This window comes from Fusarium mangiferae (genome assembly GCF_900044065.1).
Source record: "Fusarium mangiferae strain MRC7560 genome assembly, contig: FMAN_scaffold002, whole genome shotgun sequence".
Taxonomy (NCBI): Eukaryota; Fungi; Ascomycota; class Sordariomycetes; order Hypocreales; family Nectriaceae; genus Fusarium; species Fusarium mangiferae.
The window spans coordinates 1274104-1301477 of record NW_024573922.1 but is presented as its reverse complement, the minus strand read 5'-3'; the positions used below and the strand labels follow the sequence as shown (position 1 = coordinate 1301477).

Here is a 27374-nt window from a genome sequence, read left to right as displayed (position 1 = left end):
CCCTGCTGTCGGCGCCATAGTCTCATTGGATCAACCTCATAGATCTTTGCGGCGCGTCGGAGAGTTAATTTTCGGTCATTTTTAAGGGCACGAAGTGCGAGAATAACATTAGCTTCACTATTGAATTCAGGCATATTGGGTGGTGAAGAAACAGTTGACGACGTAGACATGTTGTAGGTTGAGGGATTTTTGTAACACTCACGTGTTTGTAACACTCGCTTATCATGGACGTTAGCAAATCATGATTTAAAAAGAGAAACCACTTATTTAGAACTCCCAGGCAGCACGATCATCAAGAGACATACCGCAAGGTTAGACACAGAAATCACTGCAGCACCATTTAAAGTATAGCAAGATTGTAGGTATAGTACTATAGAGTACAGAATGTAGTTTTTTTGAATGCTACAAGGTAAAAAATATGACTTCAGTGATGTTAGTAGTCAAGTCAGGAACTCGGTTTGCCTCTTTGGGATGCAACCCTGCATAAGCGGCATCCCCAATTGGAACATAATGTCACCCCGCACCAAGAGTTCAGCTGTGACTCGCTCCATTTTCAACCTTGACGACAGATCGTCTCCGATGGACCCATTATCTATCACGTCAGGCGCCGCCGCCCTCGCCATCAGCTGCGCGACGATAGTCAAGACGCTTTACACCTGGATAGACGATACTGTCGACGTCGACGAGAATGTCTCTAATTTGTTGGAGGAGGTCTCGATTCTGTCGCGAGTCCTAGACTCGGTCAGCAATGCCTCCGGTCGGGTTCCGCAAGCTATCGTAGCTGAGATCGATCCCGGTAATGCCCTCTGGGGTAGTATTAGTGCCACCCTCAATGATATCCAGAGCACAGTCGACAAGCTCAAAAGACTAATGGCCGAGCTTGAGAAAACAAACCGCTTTAGCCGAGGGTTCTTGCGCAAGCCAACCAAGCAAATCAAGTTTAGCTTGCGGTCCAAAGATATCACTATATACAAAGACAGAATCAAATCATACAACACAGCAATGACAAGTGCTTTTCAGATGCTCAATATGTCAGTCATAGTATTAGCGGTCTAGAGTGATTACTAACATAGATAGCTGCCTACTAATTCATAGCAACTCCTCTCAAGATTCTGTGTTCAAAGTCCTCTCCGGGCTCAAGTCCCAGCTGAGAAATGTCGAGGTTGCTTTACATACAAGTAGCTCTGCAAGCCCTGGCCCTTCCGGTGGACGTGAAGAGGACGATCGCGCCACCCAAAATCTCCGACAGTTTGTTCAAGTAGCAGAGAACTTCCATTCAAGCGCCAGTACTATTCTGAGAGAGGGCCCTAGGTCTACTGTTTGGGGAGGAAGCATTATGGGTGACCCTTTAACGGAAGCACAAACATCACAGATCGAGAGATGGATACCTCCGCCAGTCAATGAAGAGCCGCATTCCCCTCTTGACGCCGACTCGGACAGTGAGACTGAGTTTGCCAGAAGATTCGAAGAACTAGCAATCAAGAATGAGGCGGACGGAGACCACGCAAAGGCAGAACAATTCTACAGAGGTGCCATCGAGCATGGTGAATCGAGTTCAAGGCCAGTAATCGACATCACTGCTATGAAGATACGACTAGCATATGCATGCATGCGGCAGGAAAAGTGGACAGAAGCAGACGAAATCATCACTCCGATCGCTTTTGAGAGAAAGACAAATGATATACTCGTGTATCACGGAATGCATGCGTTGGCTCTTGCTTATGTAGATGACTCCAAACTCGAGGAAGCTGAAAGGTATTGCAAGCGTGCTCTTTGGGGCAAGAGAAAAGTTCTCGGCAAAGATAACCTGAGCTGCTGGGAGACTCTCACTTTGCTTGTGTTCATCTGCAAAGCAAGAAACAGGACTGCGGAAGCAGAGGTCCACCGAAGCTTTATCCCGAACTACGAGACTATTGCGATTGATCCTGAAGCATTGACCTATCTGGACCGTTCAGTTGGGGCCTTGACCAGACCAAGTAACATTGTGACATGGTCCAACAAACCCAGCAGCCCTTAGCCTTTCAGCAACAGTATCCTCCCAGTCAACCATATACTACGGCAGCTCCTGGTCCATTCCCATCCGCGGGTAGAGTCCAGTACCCCAAAACCTTCGGTTCTCAGTACACAAGTCCACCAACACCGAGTGGTCATCAAGGCGTAGTTCAATATCCGACACAGCAAAGGCAAACAAGGTCAAACGGAGAATCGTCTTCAAATCCTACTATCTCTCGAAAGGCTATCGGACACCCAAACCCGAGCTTATCTATAATGCATCGTCCTCAAAGTACGGGGCCATACTATCAACAACAACCAGAGCAACCGAGGAGAAGCACCAACCTGTCATATAGCCACAATAATGGCCTGTCTGGATTCGAACTCCTGTACGATTTCGATTCCTACTGGCCTGACCACATCGGCGTGGGTCTTCGAGCCATAGGTTGGACCGATGATCTTATCAAACAAAACCAGCAGACTATCATAGACTACTTCAAGTTTCGACCGATCAGTGACAGAACAGCTTCTATGGCTTTGTCACTGCCACCTCCTCCTCATTCATCGAGAGCATATCCACAACCCACGCAAGGTGCCAACAACTATGAACAACAAGGTTATCAATCCCCCACATCACTGTCGCCCTACAGCATGGCACCTGTGCCCACGCCTGAGCCCAGATATCAGATATTTGTGTCAATCGACTTCATGAATATAGACGGTGCGAGTACCAGTGTTGCATGCGTAGTCAACGACCTTGAGAACCCGATATCAGAGCTGCTCACAGAGTGGCCTGGTACTGGCTCTTATAGCAGATCATCGGCAAGTCATCCATTAAAAGCTCACTGAATATTATCTAATTCCTTAGATTCCAACTGTTATTTACTACGATCAGTACAATAAAGTAGTTGGCTGGGGCCATGACACTGCTAACGCCCTTGGGCCGACTGGAGATCCGAAGCCAGGCGTCCAGAAGGTTGAAGGTCTTCCTCTGCTCTTGACTCAAGAGACAGGAGAGTATATTCCACTACCTGGTGTTCCTCCGGGCCTCAACGCTGTAGATGTCTCAGCTGATTTTCTCTATGAGGTCAGGCGTGCGCTTCGTACCCAATTACAGCAGCGTCTAGGAAGTAAATTCTTGAACAACGAGCAGACAATCCATTGGATTATCACTTTGTCAGAGATCTGGGCAAATAGGGACAAAACGTTATGGAAACGTGCTCTTCAAAGGGCTGGCTATCTTAGAGACGAAAATGATACACGCTTGTCATTCATCGGCGAAGCAGAGGCGTCAATAAAGCACGCGATAATGAGATATTCCCTCAGCCAAGAAACCTATATCTTTGCGAGCTTTGGGAAGAAGATAGCACACGTGTCCGTGTGTGAGCTTCCAGCGCTTCCACTAGCACCACATTGCTTCGTTTCTAGGCTTGTGACATATGAGAACCAGGGGTGAGTTCCTTCCGACTTTTCCCTACACTATCTAACTGTTCCTAGGCCTACTCTCACAGCACAAAGGTTTGCTGAAATGGTGCGGACCAAAGTCAAGCACATGCGGCTTCCAGATGGCTCCAGGATAGCCAGAAGGGTCTATGGAAGGTGTATCGAAGATTTTGAGGACCGCATCTTGCCCGATTTCAGAAACAACGGACAAGAATGGGATGTCGATGTTGCAATTGAAACGGAATTCCCCGATGCAGGGATCAAGAATGGTTTCATGACTTATACAAATGACGAAATCTTGTCGTGTTTCCAGCCCGTCATAGATGGAATTACGATCATGATGGCTCAGGCAGTAGGTGACGTTTTCAAAACTGGCAATGTTCTTGAGGTATGTTCAAGCACTTGTATCTTATCGCGTGCTAATTTTCGATAGGGACTTATACTTGCAGGAGAATACTGTACATCGGAATACTTGCTACGGGAAATCAAGTCGAAACTACCTGACAACCTCCGAAACAAGGTCTATCCGCCCATGGAACCTGCAACACAGGTTGTGTTAGGCGCAGCCCATTTGGAATTAACACGCTATTTGTCTGCAATGCCTCGTGGTATGGTAGACAGCTGGTCTCAAAGTCGTCTCAAAAAAGAAAAAAGGTGGGATACAAGTGGCAAACATAACTAAGTGAGGCGGAGGAAGCAATTGCAACTTTGCTACATCTTCGATAGAGCACAAGCGATACCCTTTCTTTACTTCATGTTAGATCGCCTTGATATGCTGAAACCACGATGGTGCGTTCAAACTTTAATATAGTACGACTGCACATCTCGATAATGCTAGGAAGCTAGAGAGGATAGAGGAACGAGATATGGATTGCCCTCGCCCCACAGCTATACTCGAATTATCTACGCGCCTAGCTTTATCATGACCTCCTTCTCAAACCACTCAGGAAAATCTATAACTTTCTTTCCCTTCCTTGCCTCCTCAGCAGCGAATACCATACTATGGCTCATGATAACATCCCTCAAATTGCACTTGATGTACTCTCGCTGAGCCGTTGACACCTTCTCACCATGGTTCTTTACCCTATCAACCGCCAGCACGAACTGCCTCGTCAACCCTTCGTCTCCATCACCATGACCACCGCCCTCAGGAATATGTGGGTAGTGAACAGTCTTCTTGCAAGTCCTGAAGTCTGTAACTGTAATTGAGAAACTGTCGGCGTACATCTCTCCGTGGACACCGTATATGTGTGTGAACCGGGTACAGATCTTTTCTGTGAACGCAACCATATGCAATGTAGCTGTCTTGCTACCTCTGCCACTAAGAGCCTGCAGGGGTGTCTCGCCCGGGGCTGCGATTGGGTCGGCGTCCCAAGAAAGCGTCACAACTTGGTTGTCGCAGACATCATTGTCACATTCGTATACACAACGTCCAAACGTGTTTCTCTTGCTAATCTCATCTGCTGGCGTGTCCTCTGAGTAATCCTCCGCAAGTTTGGAGAGAATCGCCTTCTTAGCTGCTTCTGGCCCACCATTTGGAATGCAGTCTTCAATTTCCGGCGCGACGACGGTGCAAAAGTGCTCTTGTTGCTGACTCTTGAGATCAGCTCCTGTGTAGATTCTCTTGGCCGAAAACTGGCACGATGGCTCATAGGCACATGACAAGCAATTGGTGGCGTTCCCAGCTTCGACAGGCTTTCTCTCCTTTCTGAAATATTGGAGGGATCCAGAAGAGCTTATGTCTTTGGGGACATGGGTTGGCTTGTTAGAACCGGGAGGTGGGGCTGCCAAAATCCAGTAGAGGATGTCTATGTCGTGGCACGACTTGGCAAGGAGTGATGGGGCTGCCGCCTTTTCATTGCGCCAGTTTCCTCTAGCACGGCGTCAGTCTTTATCGCTTGTACAAACGCATAAGTCAGGAACTTACCTGACGTAACTGTGTGTAAAGTGATACCAGCCCACCGGCTCTGTGTGATTAACAGACATGATGTCTCCGATGACCTTGTCCTCAAGCAGAAGTTTCCTCATCATTATGTTGTGAGGACTGTAACGAAGGACATGACCGATAGCGAACAGCTTTTCTGAGGATCCGGAGGGGTCGGGAGAAAGGCTATTATAGATAGCCATACAATCCTCCAGATTGGGGGCTAGAGGCTTCTCGCACATGATGTGTAGTTTCAGCGATGCGAGACCAAGGACAACATCCTTATGCATACCATCTTGGACGCAAATGAAAACTGCATCAACACCCTCAGGGACATCTGTAGACCCAGAAGCGACTGCTTGCCGCCGGCTTAGCTCCCATTGAACAAACTCTGGCCAGTCGCGGAACTCCTCCCCGGCAGTTGGCTCCCGTGTACCCCAGATGTATTTGCGACCGAAATGCCGTCTCTTGAGTGCGATAGGCTCTACGACGCCCACGATAATGCCATTACTCGAATTTCTGACAGCCTCGGCATAAGCCTTGCCACGGTTCCCAGCGCCGATGATTAATAGACGTGGAGGTGAGGCAGAAAAGGCGGGACGTTCTGGTGGGGGAAGGCGAGTGATGGTATGAGCAGACGCATCCTGTTCAGCATGGGGTGCCATGGTGGACTAGCAGACAGATACCGACAAAGATTGGATTGCAGATAATGGCTTTCGTACTGATTGCAAGCTATCTTTTATCATGTCAAGATGCTTCGTTAGATGCTTCGTAGCAAGGGTTCATTTATTAATACGCAACCACGGCTACGCGGCTCTGGCAGCTTGTTACATTGCAGCTGCGCTACAGCCACTCAAACACCAGATAACAGCTTTCCCCGCATTAGTGATTTGCAGATATGGAAAATGCAACGTTTGAGAAACTAATTAAGGCCCAATAGGCTCTTATCAATTTGCAAGCGATTAACCTCAAGTCGGTGAAACGATAAATCGGCGAACCGGCAAACATCGGGAAAAGACCGGTGGCTAGCTCGTTTGAGTCAAGATCATCATCAACATCGTTTCAGAGTAGCTACGACTATACTATTGACAATGATGGTTTCTCGGGCTTATCCCCGATAATACGATTCCTTGGGCTCTTCGAAGTACTGGTTCATGATGTTGCCCGACCTGTTGTAGCCACATTTGACATAGAACGGCTCGTTTTCCGGACTGGTCCCCAGAGTCGTCTTGTAGCATCCGACATTCTTAGCAACAGACGAAAGACTGGCCAGTAGCTTCAGACCAAGGCCTTTGCCTTGGAAATCTTCCCTGATCGCGATTTCCTCGATATGTCCAATTAATCCAAGATTGTGAATACTGCCGAAACGAGGTTAGCATCAAGACAGTGCAGGCACCTTCTTCACCAATTAGAAGACTCACAACTTTCTCTCTACGATAATAGCACCCGTCCCGACAACTCGGTTCTCATGCTCGATAACCACGTGGTAATGCACTCCTTGGCCTTGTGTCTTCATCCAATCAAACCGCTCTTCGAAGCGATCCTGGGAGACGTCCCCTACATCAGACAGTACGCCGAGGCAGTCAAGGAATCCCTTTGCATAATCCCCTCGTTCCAGAGGTCGAATAGTGTAACCTTTAGGGAATGATGTTACAACATCAGTACCAATAAGGTCTGGTGAGAATAGAGGGCCGGAGAGAGAGCCGATTGCAACCATCTTGTGTTGTACCTGGAGGCTGTAGTGTAAGAGGGGTCGATTAGGTGAGCTGGGTTGTCTTGTTCTGCCGACTAGCGTCACGATAGGGAGTATCAATGAACGAGAAGGAGTCTTGCACATTTATGGATGATATCCTAACAAGGCCCAGCTAACCGGGTCCAGGCACAATAGCCGGCAAACGGTCGGTGCGAATGCCGGCAAACCCTGTCCGCTATCTTTCCCCGCATTTTAGTGCGATCCTTCTCTAGCTACTGACTACTTATCGTAAGGGCCAAGAAACGTTGCATTGGCGTGTTACATTTTATCGATAGGGAAATGAGATGCTATCGCGTGCGCACGCATGTCTGCGGGGTTCTACCGGTATCAATACTCCAGGCTTGTCCCCGCAGAACAGGTGATAAGGCTAAACAAGCTAGATACCTACTGTTGTACTGATCTTCAATAGATACTTAAACACCGTACTTCGCCATCATGGGCGGACCACTTCCTCTTGCCGCTGTCAGACTCCCCCACTATCTCCATTATACTACATCTTTAAAATGGCAACCCCAGACAAAGAAGCCAATAGAGATAACCATGACGTGGCAGACCTGAAAAGATCTGAGCTCCTTGAGATCGATGCCACCCGCGACCTCACCGTCGAAGAGCACAACCTTGGCTTCCGTGAGGCCGTTCGCCAGTATCCATGGGCCGTCTTCTGGGCTCTTTTCTTCGGCATCGCCGTTATAATGGCTGGCTTTGATGCCCAGATCATCACATCTTTCTATGCACTACCCGCATTCCAAACAAAATACGGTGAGCGGGTTCATGGCGGCGACGGCTATGAAATTTCTGCACCTTGGCAGACAGCTTTGGGAATGGGGAATCCGATCGGCCAGGTTCTTGGAGCACTTGCCAGTAGTTATCCCCTCGAGATGTTTGGTCGAAAGAAGACATTGGCTATCTGCTGCGTCTGGTCCATTGCCTTGGTGTTTGTGCAGTTCTTCTCCACGAGCATTGGCATGCTCTGTGCTGGCGAGATTCTCGGCGGCTTGGCCTATGGATTCTACGTCGTCATTGCACCGACGTATGCGTCAGAAGTGTGCCCACTGGCCCTGAGAGGTTTCCTCACCACATCGATCAACATGGCGTCTGTGATCGGCCAATTTATCGCCCAAGGCTGCGCGGCTGGCGTAGAGACCCGTATGGACGAGTGGGCGTACAAAATCCCTTTTGCGATCCAATGGGTCTGGCCCACTATCCTTCTCGCTGGTCTACCCTTTGCCCCTGAAAGTCCGTACTGGCTGGTTCGCAAAGGCCGACGTGAGGCAGCACGTGCCGCGCTCATGGGTCTGTCCTCTACCACCAACAGGCCCGATATCGACAAGGCTCTTGTGGGAATCGAACAGACAGATCTTTTGGAGCAAGAAATCGAGTCGTCCACATCGTGGTTGGAGTGCTTCAAGAGTGCGAATTTGGTTCGCACTGAGATCTCGGTTATGGTCTACCTAATCCAGGTCATTGGTGGCAATCCGCTTATTGGATATGCAACATACTTCTTCCAAAAGGCCGGCCTGAATCCTTCTGATGCTTTTAACAGTACGTGATTCAAAAGCCAAAAACCACAGACATGCTGACTTGGTACTCTAGTGGGTGTTGGTAACACCGCTCTGGGCTTTACTGGTACAGTCCTCTCATGGTTCCTCCTGAACTGGGTACGTATCGTCGCTAGTCCTATCCCCATAATCCATCAACGCATCAGCTCATGAATTACGTAGTTCAAACTTGGTCGACGCACGATCTACAATGCAGGTATGATGGTCATGACGACTCTCCTATTCATCATAGGCTTCCTCAGTATCTCCAGCACCACTGGTGCTATATGGGCTACTGCCACGCTGATGGACATCTGGACCTTCGTGTACCAAATGACTGTCGGTCCCATCTGCTTTGTTATCATTTCCGAGATTTCAGCCACCCGCCTTAGAGAAAAGACCATTGCTGTTGCTACAGCAGTGCAGGCTGCTGCCTCCGTCGTGTTTACGATCGTCATGCCTTTAATGCTCAATACTGATGAGGCCAATTGGGGGAGTAAGACGGCTTTCCTTTTTGGTGGAATTAGTCTTGTGTGTCTTATCTGGTGCTACTTCAGGCTTCCCGAGAGTCACGGCCGTACGTTTGAGGAGCTGGACATCCTTTTCCAGAGGCGTGTTCCTGCGAGACAGTTCAAGAAGTTCGATCTACTTAACGGAGTAGACCATGTTATGAGTAGGGACGGATAGAGCGACATAGCTCCATATTGTCTTAGTCTTGTAGCCATCTTACACAGCTACCAAGGTTCAACTTAGCATCTGTCCAAGTCGTAATTTGAATGGCGCACTGCATAATTCATTGTCTTTCAACACATGCTTGGTATGATACTGACTGATTGTACTAGAGTCTACAGGTTATATACACTGCACAGACTTGCAATCGCGTAGCAAGATCAAATACTAAGGAATACCCAACCATTCGTAATGCTATGGCCTGACACATACAAATACGTCGACCAAATCTCCAACTCGCAGATCTCAGATCGTGTTATCGTTATTCGGTTATGTAGTATAAGTCAAACTCCCCTGCCGTTACATATCAGCGTCCAGCGCTGTCTGTCACATTCACCGAACGCACTCATTGTTGCGTCTTGTTGTACTTTTCCTTCGAGTACGAGATTTCCCCATTCTCGTATAGCCTTGCCGACGTCAGCCGCTTGCAACCTCGAAAAATACGGACTTCCACACAAGCTCTGTGTGCGCTACCAGGAATCATGTGCTCATGTCCTCTGGTCTGTATTAGCAATTATCATGACGGCATATCAACGCCTGAGTATAACCTAAAGTCGACCACGTCGCTTTCGAGAAATCTTGAGTTTTGTTGCAAGATCTTCCCAAGGATAAGCTTGTAGTCTGCGCTTCTTTCTGCGCTTCCCCTGGTGCGTCTTGGTAGGCTCTGCGCCTCAGAATAATTCGGGCGTATTGGGGAGGCCGTAGTCAACTTTGGAGCTGGCGCTGTGCGGATTATATGCGAGGTCAATGGCTGACATCTCAAAATAGAGCTAGCACCGATGCGAAACGTCATTGATGAAAGTATGTGAGGATTTATTTAATAGCAAGAAAGACTCGATTGATACAGCATCAAGTTTCCGCCACGAACACCAGGAATCCAAGTCTCTTAAATATGTAGGCTCTCTAATGGAGGCAGCAGCAAGGATGACTCGTCAAAAACATATTGGAAGAGTCAAAAACCATTGACAGGATATGAAATAGCACCTCGCTGGGCTGGTTGGGAAGATCTGTCAGAGAAGGAGGGAGTTGGGCTGATTTCCGAAGATGCTATAGGCCCTTATAAATACAAGATAAAGAGATGCCTCAAGTGGAAATTCTCCTTTCCAATGGCGTTAGCATTTCTCCAATGCTGTCTCACTTGTTTTCGCCTGAGATGCAAAGGTTATTGGCTCTTGGGCGCTACCTATCACCTGCAGGCCATTGAGCGGGAAGCAAAGCCCCATAGGGCCATGCGCTGGCAATAAGACCCTGCGCTGACGTTCATATGTACTGAGGTCACTGTAATCACTACACTCCGACAGCCAACAACCGTGAGCCATCAGGCACGGCGGGTAATTTGATAACTGACGTAGGGGTTATGGTCTAGGGAATATTTTAAGTCCTATACGATTTTCTTCTTTCTCACCCCGTAAATGAAGTCTTAAATCAACTGGTGAAGTCCCTCTTGAAACAGCTAAGTAAACACACTATTGGTTTTGGCGGTCGTGAATTTTCGAGACTATTGAGGCGCTACTGTAGTCAACCCAGTAGCGACACTGTAAAATATGCTTAAGTGCAGCTGAAGTCTGTCTTGGTGGCTCATTTGGTCAAACTATTGAGTCTAGACCCCCATCCTCATTTTAAAATACAGAATAAAAGGGTGAACGCCCCCAATTTGCGCTCCTGTCTTGGATTCGCCTTTGGTCCATTCGTTCATTTCTATTTACCCCCCACACTCGTTTATTTTGCCCATCGAGATCATCGCAAGATGGTCTCCAACAAATTGATTGTTGCTGCTTTCGCAGCCTTGGCTTCGATGGCCAATGCAAGCCCCTGCAAGCCGTCGTTTACAAAGGCCGTCACTACCTCTGCCACCGAAACTGCTGGATCTTCCACTTATGTCGAGACCAGCACTGCGATTACTGAGAGCGAGACTGTAACTCAGAGTGAGACAGCGACCACGGCCACTGATGCTACCACGGAGGCTCTCACCACTGAACCATCAACGACTGTTGCCGAGAGTGCTACCACAACCACGGCAGTCGACGAGCCTCTCCTCACCAACGCTGGCTTCGAAGATGGTACAACTGCCCCGTGGCAGTTGCAGACGGAACGTGGAGATGCCTTGACTCTTGGCAGCGGCTACCAGAGCCCAGCCTCTGGTAAAATCCAGTTTGGCAACGTCCAAGGCAGCCAGTACGGTAATCTTATTATCCAAAAGATCAATAAGAAAGCACTCAAGGCGGGCTTATATGAACTCCAAGGCTATACCCGCGTTGATAGCTATAGCCAGAGCGGCGACGGCTGTAGTCGCATCATCGCTGCTTGCCTCACGGGATCTGGAGATAGCTCGGTCATCATACCAGGTTCGCTGTTGCGTGCAAGCGCTGAGGATTCCGCCAGTGACTGGTCCCAGTTAGAAACGACGTGTAACTTCACCGATGAGATGCTGGCTGCAGATGACGACATCAGCGTCGTGTTTGGGTTCGCCTGTGCTAATTCGGGTGCCTACCTCGACTCTGTCGAGCTCACGCCAGGCGCTGTAATCCCCAACACCGACACTACCACGGTTGCCACCAGCAGTGAGACTAGTATGGTGATTACTACCACTCAAGCGACCACAGAGGCCACCTCTATCGAGAGCTCAACAATCGCTACCGAGACTGCTACCACGACCACCGTAGCCGATGCAGACCCGACACCTGTTCTCATCAACAGCAGCTTCGATCTCGATACTACTGAGCCATGGCTATCGACTCGCTCCGAGACCGTTTACCGCGACACCAACAATCCCTTGGAAGGCCCCGCCTCTGGACGACTCGAATTTGGAATCGATGGTGGTCAGGCATACTACAACTACTTCTACCAAAAGATCGACACGAAGGACCTCAAGGCAGCCTCTTACCGTCTCTCCGGCTCCATCCGCGTCGACTACTACACTAATAGCGTAAGTGGCGACGGATGCAATGCCCTCGCGCTTGGTTGTACACTTGGAGACCCAAACAACTACGATCGTGTTCCGGGCTCAACCGTAATGGGCAGTCCTAGCGGCGCTGTGAACAACTGGGTTCCACTTGATACAACTTGCACGTTTACGGAGGACATGCTGTCTGAGCATGACTATGTTAGCATTACTTTTGGATTCAGCTGTGCCGAGGTCGGAGCCAACCTCGACGCTGTGACATTCCAAGAAGTTGTTTAGCATACTTACATACTATCTGTGTTACATTCCTTTACTCTGTATATAATTTATCTATATAATTAGTCTACTCGCTCAACTAGGTGATTTTGCTCATGAGGCTAGACAGTCCTCAGGCGGGACTTCTAAAGATATTGTTTCGTTATCTGTGACGGAATATGCGTGGATGAAATGCCCCGGGGATGGAAAGCGAGCATGGGGAGCGTTGCGCGGGATCCCGCGGCCAGTATCTATTAACTATGACGACTGTTGAGGCATAAAGGCGCACGTGAATAAAGGAATTCTCGCCCAACTTACCGTCCTCTGTGACATAAGACACTATCTTAGTGAGTTTGCGGCAGATGAAATATGTGTCCTAAGTTGTTTGTTCTGCGGATACAGCATCTGGAGAACAGGGCTTGTACCACTTGCTAACTCTCGCAAAGCAGTGATGAGCAGAATTCCAAAAATCTACCTCTTGCAAAGTCCCCTTGAATATACACGTAAATTGCTAGTACTTTTATCTCCAGTCGTGTTATTAGTTAATTAAAGTACCGGTTTTTTGCAAAGGGCCTGATCCATTTATCATAAACAGCTGACGCAAGTCTCACGGTCCCCATAAGCGTTTAGTCTTCTGAGGAGATAGAATATCGGCAGTCGCCCTCGGGTATGTATCGTAGTGGAGATTTGAGCGCTCTGCTATTCGTGTTAGGTGAGATATCCTGGTAGTCGTTTCTCATACTGGAGAAAGTTGTCTTTTTATAGTAGTTTTCGTATGGGTACGAACTCAATATGCTGCTAAAGTTCTCTCATCTGTGGATCTCAGAGGGGCCAAGTGAAGCGACCTGCCTGACTCGAACACTTCAGTGGATATCTCGGCGGATTTTACTGTTCAACCGGTGAGTAATCGGGAACGAGCAAGGAGAGACGTGTTGATGATTGTGATTCACTCATGGGTGGATTCAAATCACTGTTGAGCTGCGACGCGAAGCTCTGGAGTATATAAAGGCTCCCCCGCTACGTATCTTCTCAAAATCTCGAATACAATCACTAAAGAACTACCTCCCATCAGGCTGTCCCATCGCATCTCTCCCTAGAGCAATGAAGTTCCAACTTGTCCCAATTCTCGCCTATGCATCACCCTGCCTTGCGCAGGTCGCAGCTAATCCTCCTGATGGAAAACATTACTCGCCTGTTCCACTCAACACCTTGTCCGAAAACTTGACGTCCGTTAACGTCGCGCCTTACCAGTCCAATACGTCGCTGTACTATCTCGGCTACAAGGATGAAGACTGGTCTCGGCCGTTTGTCAAATACTGGAAACCTGCTGTGAAGCAAATCTCAGATGAAGTGCAAAAGGGAATCACTGAAAGCCCCCATGCCAGCAGTCTGGGTATGTTGTCCGCAAAATAGCAGGGGTTGATGGGATAACACCTTTGCACTGCGCCGCTGCCAAAACCACGGGACGTGTAGTTCAGGAGTTGATCTCCCATCTTAGGCAGCGCGCGGATCAATTTGTTACGGACAGCTTCGGTAGGATTCCTATCCACCTGTCAGCTCAAGAAGGCAGCATGCGTGTTATCGCCACTCCGCCTCAGTATAAATGAGAAAGATCAGAAAGGCCGGAGTGCATTGCATCTGGCAGCTTTTAGTGGGCACTTAAAAACACTTTCTAAGATTATCGAGTGTGGAGCCAATGCTAATGAGCCCTTTTTGTCTGATGGTGATTCAACAACCTTGCACTGGGCTGCTCGAGAGTCTAAAGCCGAAATTGCGAAGGCTCTTCTCGCTTCGGGGGCAAATGTTGACGCCAGGGACTATTTTGATAGGACCGCTCTTTATTATGCATGTATGAAGAACAGTATAGAGGTGGTTGAGATCCTGATCGCGTATGGGGCTGATGTCAATGCTGAAGAACGATCTCACCTCACTCCCTTATGGCTTGCGGCGCAGAGTGGAAGCATCGAATGCGCTTACAGGCTTCTCAAGGCGGAAACTATCGATATCAATGCCCGGCATACAGCAAATGACAGTCCCCTGTATCGTGCGATTGAGCGTGGTCATGGCGACATAGTCAAAATGCTAGTTGAAAAGGGTGCCAAAATTAGCCCGCATATGGTTGATTTCGCGCTAGAACTGTACAAGTCGGGACAGCTTAAAGTTAAAGAGGAGGTACAGGAAGAAGATAAGAATGAGGAAGAAGAGGGGCAGGAGTACGAGGATGAGGATGAGGATGAGGATGAGGACAAGGGAGATAAGGGAGATGAGGGGGGGGGGGTGCATAAAGGAAAAAAATACTAAAAGACCAGGTCTTAAAACTAAAGATATTGGGGTATACATACGGGCCGCCCTTTCACTACGAAATGCTTTTAAGGAGCATATTCCTGAAGAGATGGGAGGTATTATACTGTCAGAGCTCATACGACGGCTGTGCCCCCTATAGCCATTTTATTGCTGCCTCTGGTTCTTTGATGCCCGATGGATCTTGGTCGAGCTTCGCAGGTAATAAGAAATATACGAAGACATCCTAACGCCTGTGCCAAAGTTTAAAGAGGAAAAGAAGTCCTGCCACATTGTCTCACAACAAATATGATGGCGAAAGTCATACTGCGTTCAGGGTTCCAACAGGTTGATAAAAGCCTACGAGTGCCATAGATGTAATGCAGTTTATATCCATACTGGGTGCCGTTAAGAAACATATCTCATCCATAAAAACCCTCTTTTTACATATAGGCACAAGTGTCATGGACCCATCAGACAGCTCCAGCCAGGCTTCTACGAACTCTTGAAGGCGACGACGACGAGACTCCACAGGAACCTCTTGCAAGGGGAGGCGTAGGCAGATTTTATCATGGTGCAAGACCCTTGTAGAACACCATGTTCCCATTAGAAGGGGATGAGAGAGACTTCGTCGATAACAGAGAGCTAGAGAAGACGGTCGACGAAAAGTCTGGAAAAGCTAGGTGATATAATGGGTCGGCATGCGGCCGGGACCAGATGAGCTCAACTACAAATGTAAAACAAGGTGGGGATTAATTATTTCCCAGGTTCTAGAACGCAATGGAAGCGCCGAGAGAAAGACGAAGTCATGTCCAAAGTCACAGGGAAAAGAAGTTCTACGCATAAGCCACAGAAATGAAGGACTAGGTTCTCTCAGCTGGATTAGGCTCTCAGCCACAGGTCGGTAATAGAGGACAGTCAGCCAAGTACATTAATCACTATCAATTGGGGCGGCTCATCGATACAGAGCACTTGAACATTGAAAATGGAACTGTAACCGTGTTCAACAGTGTTCATGAACTCATATCATATATTAGCAAGTACATTCAAGCCTGGCGTTAATGTTACTGAAAATAACACAGTCGAACTCTACCTTAAGATGCTCATGTACGAACGGCTGGGAGATTGTCTTACGAGTTTGTTAATTAGAAATCGCCTTTAGTATAGACGTCTCTTCTTTGGTCATATTCTACTAGAGAGATCCTTTCCGTCTTTCAACCTCGTCTGCAGGTTCTGGCTTAGCCAGTCATCTCACGAAATCCGTTCAGCCACAGTACTGTAGCTTGCTCTCGCGAAATCCGAGACGATCATCAACCTCCCAAAACCCATGAACCCTCGATGACGCGTGCTCCTACGGAAACATTCCCCTGGCCCCCAGCTCTAGGAGGTCGTGTTCTGATAGCTTCGCATCGTCGCAGTAGTGGTCCAGGTATGCCAAATCATCATCCTTCACCTTACCCATGTACTCGTGGGCCTCGGATGGAAGCTTCATGGTAGTGGGAATACCCTCTTGTAATTGTTAGCAAAGTCTCGTAGGCGGGGACGTATCGACTTACTGAGATGAGGGTTCTTGGCGAGGAATTCGTCTGGAGTGGTGTTGGAGAGCTTGTCGTAATGCTCAACCCATACCTTGCGCCGGTTCTTCTTCACATCAACGGTTCTGTCGTTTTTGTTATTGTTAACCTCTGCAGATGAGTGCTCGGCAGCTTCAGGAGTAGTCTTGTCGTCGGGAATCGACTGTTCCTTGGGAACATCAGCGTGATTAGTAGAGTCGGTAGCCATATTGAGGTGACGGTCCGTTGTTGCTTGAGGAGTAAGGTAGGTTTCGAGGTTGCTTATGTCCAGGACCGCGTGCTATGTAGAAAGGAAGCGAGAGAGCAATGTTGATTGAAGGGAAGAGAGCGGTTTTGGAGGCAGCTGAAAGGGAATGAAATGAGAAAAGATGATCTGCCAGTGTCTATCCGCAGTGCAGCTGCCATACCACTGTGAATTGCTGTTATGCGACTGTGCAGTAGTGGCAGATAGGACTCTCGTAAGATTGACAGTGGCAGGCTGCTATCTCGGACCCGAGACGAACAAGCCACTCTTGCTTACTTACCGATGGAGAGACCAGTAGGATTAAACAGGTCAAGGCAATTAAGTTCTCTATATTGATTCAAGTTCTAGGGCGCAGAACTCAAGAGGAGAAAGGAGAATAGGGGTATAAAGACCAGGTCTTAAAACTTTAGATATTGAGAAGTATAACTTGCTGCTTTTTTACTACAAATACTTTCGGGGAGCAGGCTCATGAAAAGATTGGAGATAGCATACTCTCGGAGCTAATCGGACAACTATACCCCCCATACGGCTTTATTGCTGTCGCAGGCTGACCTAAGCGCCCCAAGTATCTCAGCTCTGGTTCAAAAGTAATGGGATATACTACACCAGACTCCCATTTATGCCCCAAAATATGGAGGAAACGAGCTTCTGCCACGTCGTGTCATTCCAAATGAGACGCTGATAAATACCATACTGGGTGGGCATCACGGATATGAGCTAATCGATGGTTAGTGGCTCCAAGATACGTCAAGAACTAGACATATCAATGGATGTTTCCTTGGGCCTGTACGCGTTAATGTCATCGTATAACTGTAGCCAGGCAGTACTTGGCGGCTGACCAGTATCAGAATAGTTGGTCTAACTCTATATAGACTAGTCCGGCTTGTGATTGGACTACTCATCTCGGTTATGCAGTCTGACAAGTCTGACTGTCAGAAAGTTGACAATATCAGCAGCGCTCTGTCATCTTTTCTCAACCGAATTCGTCAGCTTTTTCTTTCACATTAGCGTTCTCTCAGCAGTGCCCTGACCAAAGCGGTTTATCCATCATGAAGCCCAACTGGGAGCAATTTGTAAAGTCTACTGAAGATGATTGGACTGCTGTACCGGACCCCGCCCAGCGAAAGCGGATCCAGAACAGGCTGTCCCAAAGAGCCAGGCGTATGTAGTACAATAACGCGCCTACGCGAAATGGCTTGACTGATTTGTTCCAGGGTCACGACTTGCCGGTAAACAGAAGCGAGAGGCACAGTATGAGGTTAATGAGGACGCCGGAGCCCTTGTGAGAAGAGGTGCAGCTTCTAGTCCTGAGCAATCATCTACCGGGGGTTCAAGCGTGACTGTCACAGAAATGTTCGATGCAAACCTCTTTCATACCCAATACACATCCGAGCAGCCCACAATGGACAGTCATTACCTCATCTTGACCGACCTGACCGCCGCCACCGCTCTAGCCGTCATAGCCCAGCGTCTCGACCTAGACTGCCAGCGAATACCAGGCTTCAATATTAGAGCCTTGGCCGACAGTCTTCCATCTAATATAGCGCCTACTCAATTACAGAAGAGCGTCCCTCACCTTTCGTACCTGGACATGCTGCCCTGGGCATCATTGCGGGACAAACTGCTCAAGTCTCTCTCTATTATTAACGAAGAAGAGTTTGCGCGTGATATGCAGTATGGAAGCCTCAAGGTATGGGGGACAGTACCGTGGGACCCGATGGGATGGGAGGTTGGCGAAAGCTTTGCGAAGCGGTGGTGGTTTTTGATGGATAGTGGGATACTTCAGACGACTAACTTCTGGAGGTCTCAGCGGGGAGAAAGGCCTTTAACTCTGGCGTCTCTGCAAAGCTAACGATTAATTTCCCATCGGTAAAACTAATTGCACGGTCTTTTCGATTATCTGGTGCTTGTGAAAGAGCCATGTTGCAAGGCAATGATTTCTGACCACAATTTCTCTCGGCTGCTTCAATCTGACAGTCGGAATGACCAGGGTGTCAGACTCTATGAAGGAAATGACAACATTGGATTGATAAGCTGAAACGTAGTCATATATAAGAATAATAATGGCATTTCTTCCCCAAAACAAAATATTGTCCAAGACACGTTCTCAGCATCATTTTACTTGTACCCGACGTTCTGTCACTATCTTTTAACCCGGCATCATGCAAGCTGCCTGGACGCAACTATTCCCACCCAAGCCTACTTTCACCGAGGATAATGTTCCTTCACTAGAAGGCAGAGTTTTCATGGTGACTGGGGGAACTAATGGTGTTGGCCTAGAGCTAGTCCATATGCTGTACTCCAAAGGAGGCACAGTCTACCTTCCAGCGCGATCCGCCACCAAAGCACAAAAGACTATCGACACCATCAAAGCCGCATACCCAGAGAGTACTGGCAATCTCAAAACACTTCACATCGATCTCAACGATCTTACCTCTGTGGCAGCCTGTGCCTCTGCCTTTCTTGCGCAGGAGACGCGTCTCGACGTGTTATGGAACAACGCGGGTATTAGCGCTGCGCCCTCGCACGAAGTTACTGCCCAAGGATACGAGCCACAAATGGGAATAAACTGCTTGGCACCATTCCTGCTCACAAAGCTCCTGCTCCCCGTGTTGAAGCAAACAGCTAGCAGGAACCCTGGTCCCTCAACAAGAGTCATATTCACAGGATCAGGTGTAATGGACATGATGGCCCCTCCTGGAGGCATTTCGCTGGCCGAGCTTACTCCCGGCAAACATTCCAAAGACCCAACACACAACTACACCATTTCCAAAACAGCAAACTGGTTCCTCGCCTCAGAATTCGACCGGCGTGTGCGTTCAGGTGGTATTGTTTGCATTTGCCAGAACCCTGGAAACCTGTCAACCAATATCTGGGATCGCGTGCCGTGGCATCTCAGGGTACCGAACAAAGTCTTCCTGCATCCGCCTAAGCGAGGGGCTTACTCTGAACTATGGGCTGGGGTTAGCACTGAGGTTAAGCTTGAGGATGGTGGTAGGTATGGTATTCCTTGGGGAAGATGGCACCCGAGCCCGAGGAAGGATCTTGTCCAGAGCTTGAAGACGAAAGAGCATGGTGGTAGTGGAATTGCAGCGGACTTCTGGGATTGGTGTGATCAACAGACAAAGGATTATGTATAAGTCGATTGCTTATCAAGACCGGATGTATAATCAACAGGCATACTTCACGGATAGCAATTGAAATGAATTGCCAGGGGAAATTCCCATAACTTGTACAGCTTATCCCTTTTCCACGCTCACTAAGTATGTCTCATGCAAACTATCATACTTTTACACTTTAAGTGACAGCAATGTCTGTCCAAATTCCCGTCGCTACCTGTCTACTCAGACTTCAACACGAAGTTTTGCAATCTTCCCTCTTCATAAACCTCGGCCTCCACAAGCCTACCCGTCTCTTCTATCCTTCCATCGCGAGGTTCGAATCTAATAACAGTTGGAATAGCCGATATGTTCCACGTGAGCTTGTGTGGGTTATCCGGCTTCTTCCACCTGTAGAATTGTCAGCCAACACTCTCCAATTGACTATATGAATCACCCACCCAGGCCGGGGACCGACACTTTCATAAATAGCCTTGGGCCCGTCCGGCTTATCAAAGGTCTCTTTCAGTAATGGCAAGGCAGCTCGAACATCTGAGCACCACGGTGCCCCGGTTTCCTCATCGTTGGAACTGGTGAGAATGACATAAATTGGCTCGTCACCTGTGGCAAGAGGAACTAGGTCCTTGGGACTCGACAACTGGACATCGTTAAGGATCGGCATGATTTCAGCTATTTTTTATACAAGTATATGTCCTGCGTGCAATTCGTGCGGGCTATTTATCCTTCCAAGTAGGTGGAGATCAAGGCGATGGTGTCATCGGACCCATGGATTATTACACCACGACCTGACTCATATTTCCTCTCTAGCGTTATCTGTTTTATTCAGATACGACCACCACGCGGAACCCATTACCCCGCCAAAATCCAGTCGGCTCAAGACTCCCACGATACGTGCACGTCGCCTTAGCTTGGCCACTCGAAAAGCACCCTCCTCGCAAAACTCTCCTGATTGAACCGTCCGCATCTAGATCCTCACGGCCATCTGAGCTTTTCCACGGGTACATGTACGTTGGCGTCGCCATGTCCTCTCCCCATAAGGTTGTGCACCATTCCCATACTTGTCCTGTCATGTCGTAGCAACCAAAGGGTGAGCGGGAATGGGGAAACAGACCGACAGCACATTTATTGTTCAGTCCTAGTTCTTCGCAATTTGATAGACTCGTTGCGAAATTGGTGCCCCATGGGTAGATGTTCTGTCCTGCCTGTGATTCGCGCTGATCTCCCCTAGATGCTCTCTCCCACTGGGGTTCTGACGGCAGTTGTACAGTCTCGTTAGGATCTATTTTACCTGCCTTCCTCCATTTCTGCGTGACCCATTGGCAGTATGCTCTGGCGTCATGCCATGTGAGATCTGTTGCTGGTGTGTTCCGCGAACAGGGATCATAGCCATCTTGGCTCAGCCAAGTCCGACCTGTCTGCTGTACAAACTCTCCATAGTCTTGGTTCACAACTGGAAACGCGCCGATTTTGAAGGGGTCAATATGAAGCCTGTGAACAGGCCTGGAGTTAGGATGATTGGACGATCCAAAAAGGCCTGTTCCTTCTGTAACTGCGACCAACTCTGTCAGATCGCGCGGATCTCCAAATAGTGAGAGATAGCGACCGGCCATAACCCGATGAGATAAGGGGAGGGTTCCAATCTCGACCACCTTAAGTAGGCGAGCGATGGCTTGGGTGACCAAGGGCGTATTGTTGAGGTCTATGAACTCGGAGACGACAAGTGCAGCATATTGAGCCTTTTCCTCATCAAGGTCATGCTCATGCCGGTTTAGAAGTTCACAGATTAAGCTCTCCTGCTTTTCTCCCTTTGCAAACCGATTCAGAAGACTTCGAACAATGGGTATTGCCGATTTAGCATCTTGGTCAAAGACATCCAGTATCTCCTGAAAGGATGCTGTTTGTAGTTGCGCAGCCACCAAGAGCTCTTGAACTGCGGTGCACAAGGCCAATGGCCATTTTTGTGTCGTCTTTGTCAGAGAATTAATCTGGCCGTTCCGCTGGTATTTCCATTCGTCCAGCGCGCTATGTAGAAGATCTTGACGTGCTTCAGGGTTTAAAACCGTTAGCCAAGCATCCAAGACAGATTCTCCGGTATCCCCAGTATGTCCTGCCGCTAGGGACAAGGTAAAAACAGCTGGTCTCGAAGCACCGTTTCCAGAACCATGGTTTGTGTCCAGATTCAGTTTTTGAGCGAGCTCATGTCTTTGAGTCGTCAGTAGCGGTAGTAAGTGGAGGTTTGCAAAGCCCACTGGCAGGGTCCAGTCTTGAGTTTCCTCGTCTCTACCCAGGACAAGTAGCCTGACGTATGGTTTTGGAGCAATAGCGTGGGCTATAGATGCGATGTGCTTCATCCCTTGCGATCCTGCGTTTTCGATGCCATCCAGTATAAGAAGCAGTTCGTCAGATTCGCGTTCTTCTTCTCTACTGTCCCAAGATTGAAGAATTGCTCTCAGATTGCCATCAAGATTTGCAAGGTCTTGCGTGTTGGCGAGTGTGACGAGCAATGGAAAAGTTCTCAGCCCACTCAATATCTCTTTCCGTCTCTCGCCGCTTTCATTGCGGGGAATCGCGTCTCTGTCTTTCTCAAAGACGCCAGTTGTATGACCAAATATGAGGTATTCTGCAAAGGTCGTCTTTCCCGAGCCACTTTGGCCGGTGAGGAGTAAGAATCGATTGTCTCGTACGGCTTCGAGTGCAGAGACATAAACGGCATCCTCTCTCGTACTTGCACCTTTGTGCTTCCGCAAGCCTTTGGCTGCCTTGTCTTCAACGGTGAGGTTCACAAGTAGTGGGATGTAGCCTTCAGACAAGGAAACTTTCTCACCATTGTGGGTGGTGAATAGCGTCTTTTGACCTAACGCGATCCCGGCCCCTTCGATTGAAGACCAGTCCTCCATATTCTGAGACTATTTCTTCTTGATCTTGGTGTGTGGGCGTGGCTTCGAAATCTGACAAAGGTTGGGACATCAAAATGTGACAAGTACTGTATGAACAGGAACAAGACACGGCTAATAAAAGCGATTCGAAATTGGTTTCGATCTTTAGTATCCACATCGGCAGAGCACGTCATTTGGTACAATATAAATGCCATTACCGCTAAGGGTCTCTAATAGACGTCGTTTGTTATTCAAGCATAAAAGGTAGCACCATCTAAATAAGATTCTAGCAGCGAATCTGAAGTGTCTACTGTCTAACAATGCCCTGACGCAGCCGCCGATCTCGGAATATGATGAAGATGGCTGCTCTCATTATTCGTTCCTGTCCCTTGCTTATCTACATCCAGAACCCAGTTCTTCGATTCTTGATCAGCATGTTTACTAGTCTCCCCGACTCTTGGTGTCCTATTATACTCTCGAGATTTGTAACTACGCGATGATAGGTTGACTCCACCTTCCTTTTCCTACAGTAGCATTATCTACCATTCTTCTAAGCTTTGAGATTACTTCTTTCGGCCATACAGGTACTTCATCGCTGTGATGCTCAAAATGGCGATTCCACCAAACAGGATCAAAATCTGGTAACCATACTTGTACTTCGGTGCATCGTATGTCGGAAACAGGACCACTGTAGTAAATTAGCTCTCATGTACACCTTATACGCGTCGTGTGAAAACTTACACGGCACCCAGAGAACCCAGGCATAAGACACAAGATTAGCCGTAGCGACCAAAAGCTGCCTCGTGTTGGTATCAGCGGCATTCAGCCCATATGTCCAACTCTGTTCCATGCATTAGTTGTGAGCCTGAGAATAATACAGTGTCACTTACAATCAGGACAGGAGTACACGCTGAGCCGGCGTAGGAGATGTAGTAAGCGAACATGAGAGCGGACTTGGGAATATCCCAGACCGAAAGAAGAATATTGGCCACGATCATCAGAAGCGTAAGAGACGCAATCAACCAGTAATATTGCTTAGTCCGGTCCGCTATCATGCCCCAGGCAACGGTGACAACGATGGCGAGCGCATTTCCACCAGTCGGTAGGTAGTTGATCTTTTGCACACTGTAACCCTCTGCCTTGAGCCAGAGGTTGAAGTAGCTTGTAGCTGTGTGGCAGGCAGCTACCATGCTGTGAGGTATGAGCCACTGTGGTATAGAGATTAGCGGGATTTTGACTTACGTGTATGGGATGACAAACATCCAAATCCTCCATCCTAAGTAGATTCGCTTGATCTCAGCCCAGTTCAGTTTTACCTGCTGTTTGACGCCAAACTTGGTGATCCGCTCCTGGCCATACTTGATATGCTGCGAAATGGTAAGTTGACTCGTCAGATTTCCACGAAAGTTGACTTACTTCTTTTGTCCAGTAAAAAGCTCTCGTGTTGTGTGGGTGATCAGGCAGTCCGAACAAACCCCAGATGGCCACAGGAACTGAGATTACTCCGTCCATGATGAACAGCCATCTCCAGCCAGCTAGGCCATGACGTCCGTTCATACTACTATATAAACCAGCTTGAAGATATCCGCTGAACATACTAGCGATAGATTCAACCTCGAGAAGAATGGCCAGGCGCTTTGTCAGCTCATTGGGACCATACCAGCTGCCGAGCATGGCGATGTATCCGGGAAAAGCGCATGACTCAAACAGGCCTATGAAGAAACGCAAAGCGTACATCTTTCTGTGTATCAGCCAGTAAATCCTGAAAAGGCTTGGGAACTAATATCTTACCACTTTGATGCTATGGGTGAAGCCCATGCCAATGACCAAAGCCGACCAGCATATCTCACAAGTTGGAATCAAGATGGAAGGGCGGATATGGCTCAGCTGCAGCATCTGAGCCGGAATGGTACCGACCATGATACCTAGACTAAACCATGTGCCAAGCCAGTTGCGCTCGTTGCCGTAAAGGTCGAGATCTTCTTGCATGCCGCTGACAAAGGCGTTACCTGCAGGAGCGTCAGCGAAGGGCTATGGATCTAAAAGACCTAGCTTAAGGACTCACTGTAATTGGTCTGGTCCAAATATTTGATAAAGTAGCCAAGCAAAACCGTTAGACTAGGCGCCGTTAGCTGGGCGTCTCGCTAATGCAATGCAGTGCGGGACGAGAAAGAAGCCACGGCACTACTTACAAGAAGATCAGATCTAGACGTCTAACATATGCACGGTATTTGGGATCCCCGTCAATAGAGTCCCAAAAGAAACCAGCAATGCGACGCCATTTAGAACCGGACTGTGCATTGGGATCAAGACCATGGTCGATGTCCTCTGTGTCCAATACAGGACTGGTCTTGGCGTCGAGGCTAGGCTTTGTCGCGACTTCAGCGTCACTGTGACTGTGGGTGTCAATTTGATGTGCCATTTTTACCGCAAGCTTTGCCTTTTGCTTATCATGGCCAGGGAATAATCTGGCAGTTATATAAACATGACTGGTGATGGACACGAAATTGCCCGATAGAGTGCAACACTTTAGTCAAGAGAGATCAACTATTATTTTCCACTATGGATCTATTTCCCTTAGTTCACAATCCAAAGGCAGAGTTTCACCGAGGATGGGAGCATTCCCATCTGTGATCGCACTATGGATTTAGGCGAAGCGGTGATAGCAGTCTGAGATGAGCCTGATAAGCTGATGGCGCAATAATAGTCTGAGGACGCGACAACAGGCTAGTACTAAAATGCCAAAGCGACATAAGAGTACATAGGATTAGTATGGGAAGCTGCCAGAAAAAAAGGTATTTCTATGAACTTGCTCCTCGATTTCTCCCGACCAATGCCATTACAATCCGCTATGGTGTCATTCAAGACGTGGGGCGGCGTCCACATTTAGAAACCATGGAACTGGAGCAGTCGATATTGATAAGAAGACATGATAAGCCGACTCGGGTATGAATCCAATCACAGAATATAGCCAGAATGTCTGATATTCTTCGCATCGTTCTGGAAAACGTCGACTTTCGTCTGCCCACGCAGGTGACCGACGACAACAGTGTCCTCGCTCTCAAAAGCTTAGTCTTGGAACCTTTGATTCGATGGCAGCCAGACGGCGAGGTTCTACCAGGGCTCTTTGACCGATGGGATGTTTCAGACGACCAACGAACATGGTTCTTTCATATCCGAGACGGAGCCATTTTTCACGATGGGAAGCCTTGTGACGCCCTCCTCATTGTCGAGTACATTAAGGGTTTCCTTGGCTCACATGATTACTTTGGCATGGCCTGGAGCTATAGTCGGTACTTCGCCAACACGACATTCACCGCTGAAGATTCCAGGGTTATCAAGATCCAGCATCAAGAACCATTTGCAGATCTTCTAAACGTCCTCAATGACTTTTGGCCGTCGAGAATTGACTCGAATGGAAAGCCAATCCTCGGCACGGGTCCGTATCGTGTTGTCGAATTTACGCGGCAAGACAGCGTTGGATCTGCAACACTTGAGTTGGTAGATCCTGCTCAGCACCCAAATTGGCCGCGGAAAATCGTTGCTACGGCGGCTCGCAGCGGAGAAGAAAGGCTGAAGCTTTTGCAAGGTGGACAAGTTGATGCAGCCTTGAACCTGGAACGCATTGACGACCTGAGTCTTCTTGACTTCGAAGCCTCGCTACAATGGGGAAGAGTTTTAAGTACCTTGTCTGTCATCTACTACCTCAATTGCCCAGAGGGAATCTTCTCTTCACCGCAGGTGCGCCTCGCTGCCAATCTCGCCATTGATAACCAAGCTCTGGTCGACGAAGTCTACTTGGGCCTTGCGACGCCAGCTGCAACCGTCGTCAGTCCTCACCATCTTGGTTTCAAGGAGGCAAACCTAAGCCCCATCCCCTATGACCCTGAGCGAGCGAAAGAGCTCATCAAGCACCTTGACCTGAGCAGGCCTCTTCGCCTGCGCACGCCAGAATGGATGCCGGAGCACGCTATCAAGATAACTGCGTTCGTCAAGAGATCTCTGGAGGCCATCGGTTTCAAAGTAGACGTCGAGATTGAGACAAATCGTCCAGAATACGCACGTTCGATAGGGCTGCGGAAGAACATTGGTGACCTAGCTTGTTTTGACTCGACGCCTAACACGACCTTTCGGGTTCTAGACGACAAGGTGTCGAGCGAATCGCATGGTACGTGGTGGCTGGGGTATCATGATGATGAGTTTCAGAGGTTGTTTGCAAAGGCGAGAACAGAAACGAAGGGAGACGATAGGAAGAAGGCGTATGCGAATGCTTTGAAAAGGGTGCATGACAATCCTCCGTGGTTGTATATAGCTCATCCGGATGTCATTTGGGCTACCAAGCCTGGGGTCAAGCTCAGTATTGGTCCATCGGGAGTTTTGGAACTGGGCAAATAAGTGCTTGTTTAAGCTACATGGGCTCTTCGTCAGTCCAATCCACTGAGAACAAGCGGAAATGATGAGGGCGTCTTCTCGAAGTCTGTAGTTCATTTGCAACAAGGTTTTACTAGACTTTATAAAATAACGTCCATGATAAGCGAGTGTTACAAACACGTGAGTGTTACAAAAATCCCTCAACCTACAACATGTCTACGTCGTCAACTGTTTCTTCACCACCCAATATGCCTGAATTCAATAGTGAAGCTAATGTTATTCTCGCACTTCGTGCCCTTAAAAATGACCGAAAATTAACTCTCCGACGCGCCGCAAAGATCTATGAGGTTGATCCAATGAGACTATGGCGCCGA

At 48.4% G+C, this 27374-nt stretch overlaps 13 protein-coding genes across 13 annotated transcripts; 7 read left to right on the top strand and 6 right to left on the bottom strand.

The window, feature by feature from the left end:
* Positions 1-579: 579 nt before the first annotated feature.
* On the top strand, positions 580-4117 carry FMAN_06262 (uncharacterized protein; the record flags this gene model as incomplete). The annotated part of the gene is made up of 6 exons (XM_041826981.1): positions 580-1031; positions 1078-1954; positions 2008-2736; positions 2861-3444; positions 3490-3823; positions 3869-4117. The coding sequence occupies 6 exons, from the start codon at positions 580-582 to the stop codon at positions 4115-4117; spliced, it is 3225 nt and encodes a 1074-aa protein (XP_041677989.1).
* A 221-nt stretch (positions 4118-4338) lies between these two features.
* FMAN_06263 (related to dehydrogenases and related proteins) lies at positions 4339-6024 on the bottom strand (the record flags this gene model as incomplete). The annotated part of the gene is made up of 2 exons (XM_041826980.1): positions 4339-5308; positions 5363-6024. 2 exons carry the CDS (start codon positions 6022-6024, stop codon positions 4339-4341), a joined length of 1632 nt encoding a protein of 543 aa, XP_041677988.1.
* A 443-nt stretch (positions 6025-6467) lies between these two features.
* Positions 6468-7076, bottom strand: FMAN_06264 (putative glucosamine-phosphate N-acetyltransferase; the record flags this gene model as incomplete). Its single annotated transcript, XM_041826979.1, has 2 exons — positions 6468-6717; positions 6781-7076. 2 exons carry the CDS (start codon positions 7074-7076, stop codon positions 6468-6470), a joined length of 546 nt encoding a protein of 181 aa, XP_041677987.1.
* A 539-nt stretch (positions 7077-7615) lies between these two features.
* On the top strand, positions 7616-9337 carry FMAN_06265 (putative maltose permease; the record flags this gene model as incomplete). The annotated part of the gene is made up of 3 exons (XM_041826978.1): positions 7616-8654; positions 8706-8770; positions 8834-9337. The coding sequence occupies 3 exons, from the start codon at positions 7616-7618 to the stop codon at positions 9335-9337; spliced, it is 1608 nt and encodes a 535-aa protein (XP_041677986.1).
* A 1789-nt stretch (positions 9338-11126) lies between these two features.
* On the top strand, positions 11127-12560 carry FMAN_06266 (uncharacterized protein; the record flags this gene model as incomplete). The annotated part of the gene is made up of 1 exon (XM_041826977.1): positions 11127-12560. The coding sequence occupies one exon, from the start codon at positions 11127-11129 to the stop codon at positions 12558-12560; it is 1434 nt and encodes a 477-aa protein (XP_041677985.1).
* A 1077-nt stretch (positions 12561-13637) lies between these two features.
* On the top strand, positions 13638-14837 carry FMAN_06267 (uncharacterized protein; the record flags this gene model as incomplete). The annotated part of the gene is made up of 2 exons (XM_041826975.1): positions 13638-13929; positions 14035-14837. The coding sequence occupies 2 exons, from the start codon at positions 13638-13640 to the stop codon at positions 14835-14837; spliced, it is 1095 nt and encodes a 364-aa protein (XP_041677984.1).
* Positions 14838-16167: 1330 nt separating this feature from the next.
* FMAN_06268 (uncharacterized protein) lies at positions 16168-16598 on the bottom strand (the record flags this gene model as incomplete). Its single annotated transcript, XM_041826974.1, has 2 exons — positions 16168-16325; positions 16373-16598. 2 exons carry the CDS (start codon positions 16596-16598, stop codon positions 16168-16170), a joined length of 384 nt encoding a protein of 127 aa, XP_041677983.1.
* Positions 16599-17683: 1085 nt separating this feature from the next.
* Positions 17684-18486, top strand: FMAN_06269 (uncharacterized protein; the record flags this gene model as incomplete). The annotated part of the gene is made up of 2 exons (XM_041826973.1): positions 17684-17795; positions 17849-18486. The coding sequence occupies 2 exons, from the start codon at positions 17684-17686 to the stop codon at positions 18484-18486; spliced, it is 750 nt and encodes a 249-aa protein (XP_041677982.1).
* A 310-nt stretch (positions 18487-18796) lies between these two features.
* Positions 18797-19774, top strand: FMAN_06270 (uncharacterized protein; the record flags this gene model as incomplete). Its single annotated transcript, XM_041826972.1, has 1 exon — positions 18797-19774. The coding sequence occupies one exon, from the start codon at positions 18797-18799 to the stop codon at positions 19772-19774; it is 978 nt and encodes a 325-aa protein (XP_041677981.1).
* A 200-nt stretch (positions 19775-19974) lies between these two features.
* Positions 19975-20414, bottom strand: FMAN_06271 (uncharacterized protein; the record flags this gene model as incomplete). Its single annotated transcript, XM_041826971.1, has 2 exons — positions 19975-20143; positions 20194-20414. The coding sequence occupies 2 exons, from the start codon at positions 20412-20414 to the stop codon at positions 19975-19977; spliced, it is 390 nt and encodes a 129-aa protein (XP_041677980.1).
* Positions 20415-20571: 157 nt separating this feature from the next.
* On the bottom strand, positions 20572-22650 carry FMAN_06272 (uncharacterized protein; the record flags this gene model as incomplete). Its single annotated transcript, XM_041826970.1, has 1 exon — positions 20572-22650. One exon carries the CDS (start codon positions 22648-22650, stop codon positions 20572-20574), a length of 2079 nt encoding a protein of 692 aa, XP_041677979.1.
* Positions 22651-23192: 542 nt separating this feature from the next.
* On the bottom strand, positions 23193-25051 carry FMAN_06273 (uncharacterized protein; the record flags this gene model as incomplete). Its single annotated transcript, XM_041826969.1, has 8 exons — positions 23193-23317; positions 23371-23470; positions 23520-23820; positions 23872-23996; positions 24046-24366; positions 24421-24638; positions 24695-24747; positions 24822-25051. 8 exons carry the CDS (start codon positions 25049-25051, stop codon positions 23193-23195), a joined length of 1473 nt encoding a protein of 490 aa, XP_041677978.1.
* A 554-nt stretch (positions 25052-25605) lies between these two features.
* Positions 25606-27024, top strand: FMAN_06274 (uncharacterized protein; the record flags this gene model as incomplete). Its single annotated transcript, XM_041826968.1, has 1 exon — positions 25606-27024. One exon carries the CDS (start codon positions 25606-25608, stop codon positions 27022-27024), a length of 1419 nt encoding a protein of 472 aa, XP_041677977.1.
* Between the last annotated feature and the right edge of the window lie 350 nt (positions 27025-27374).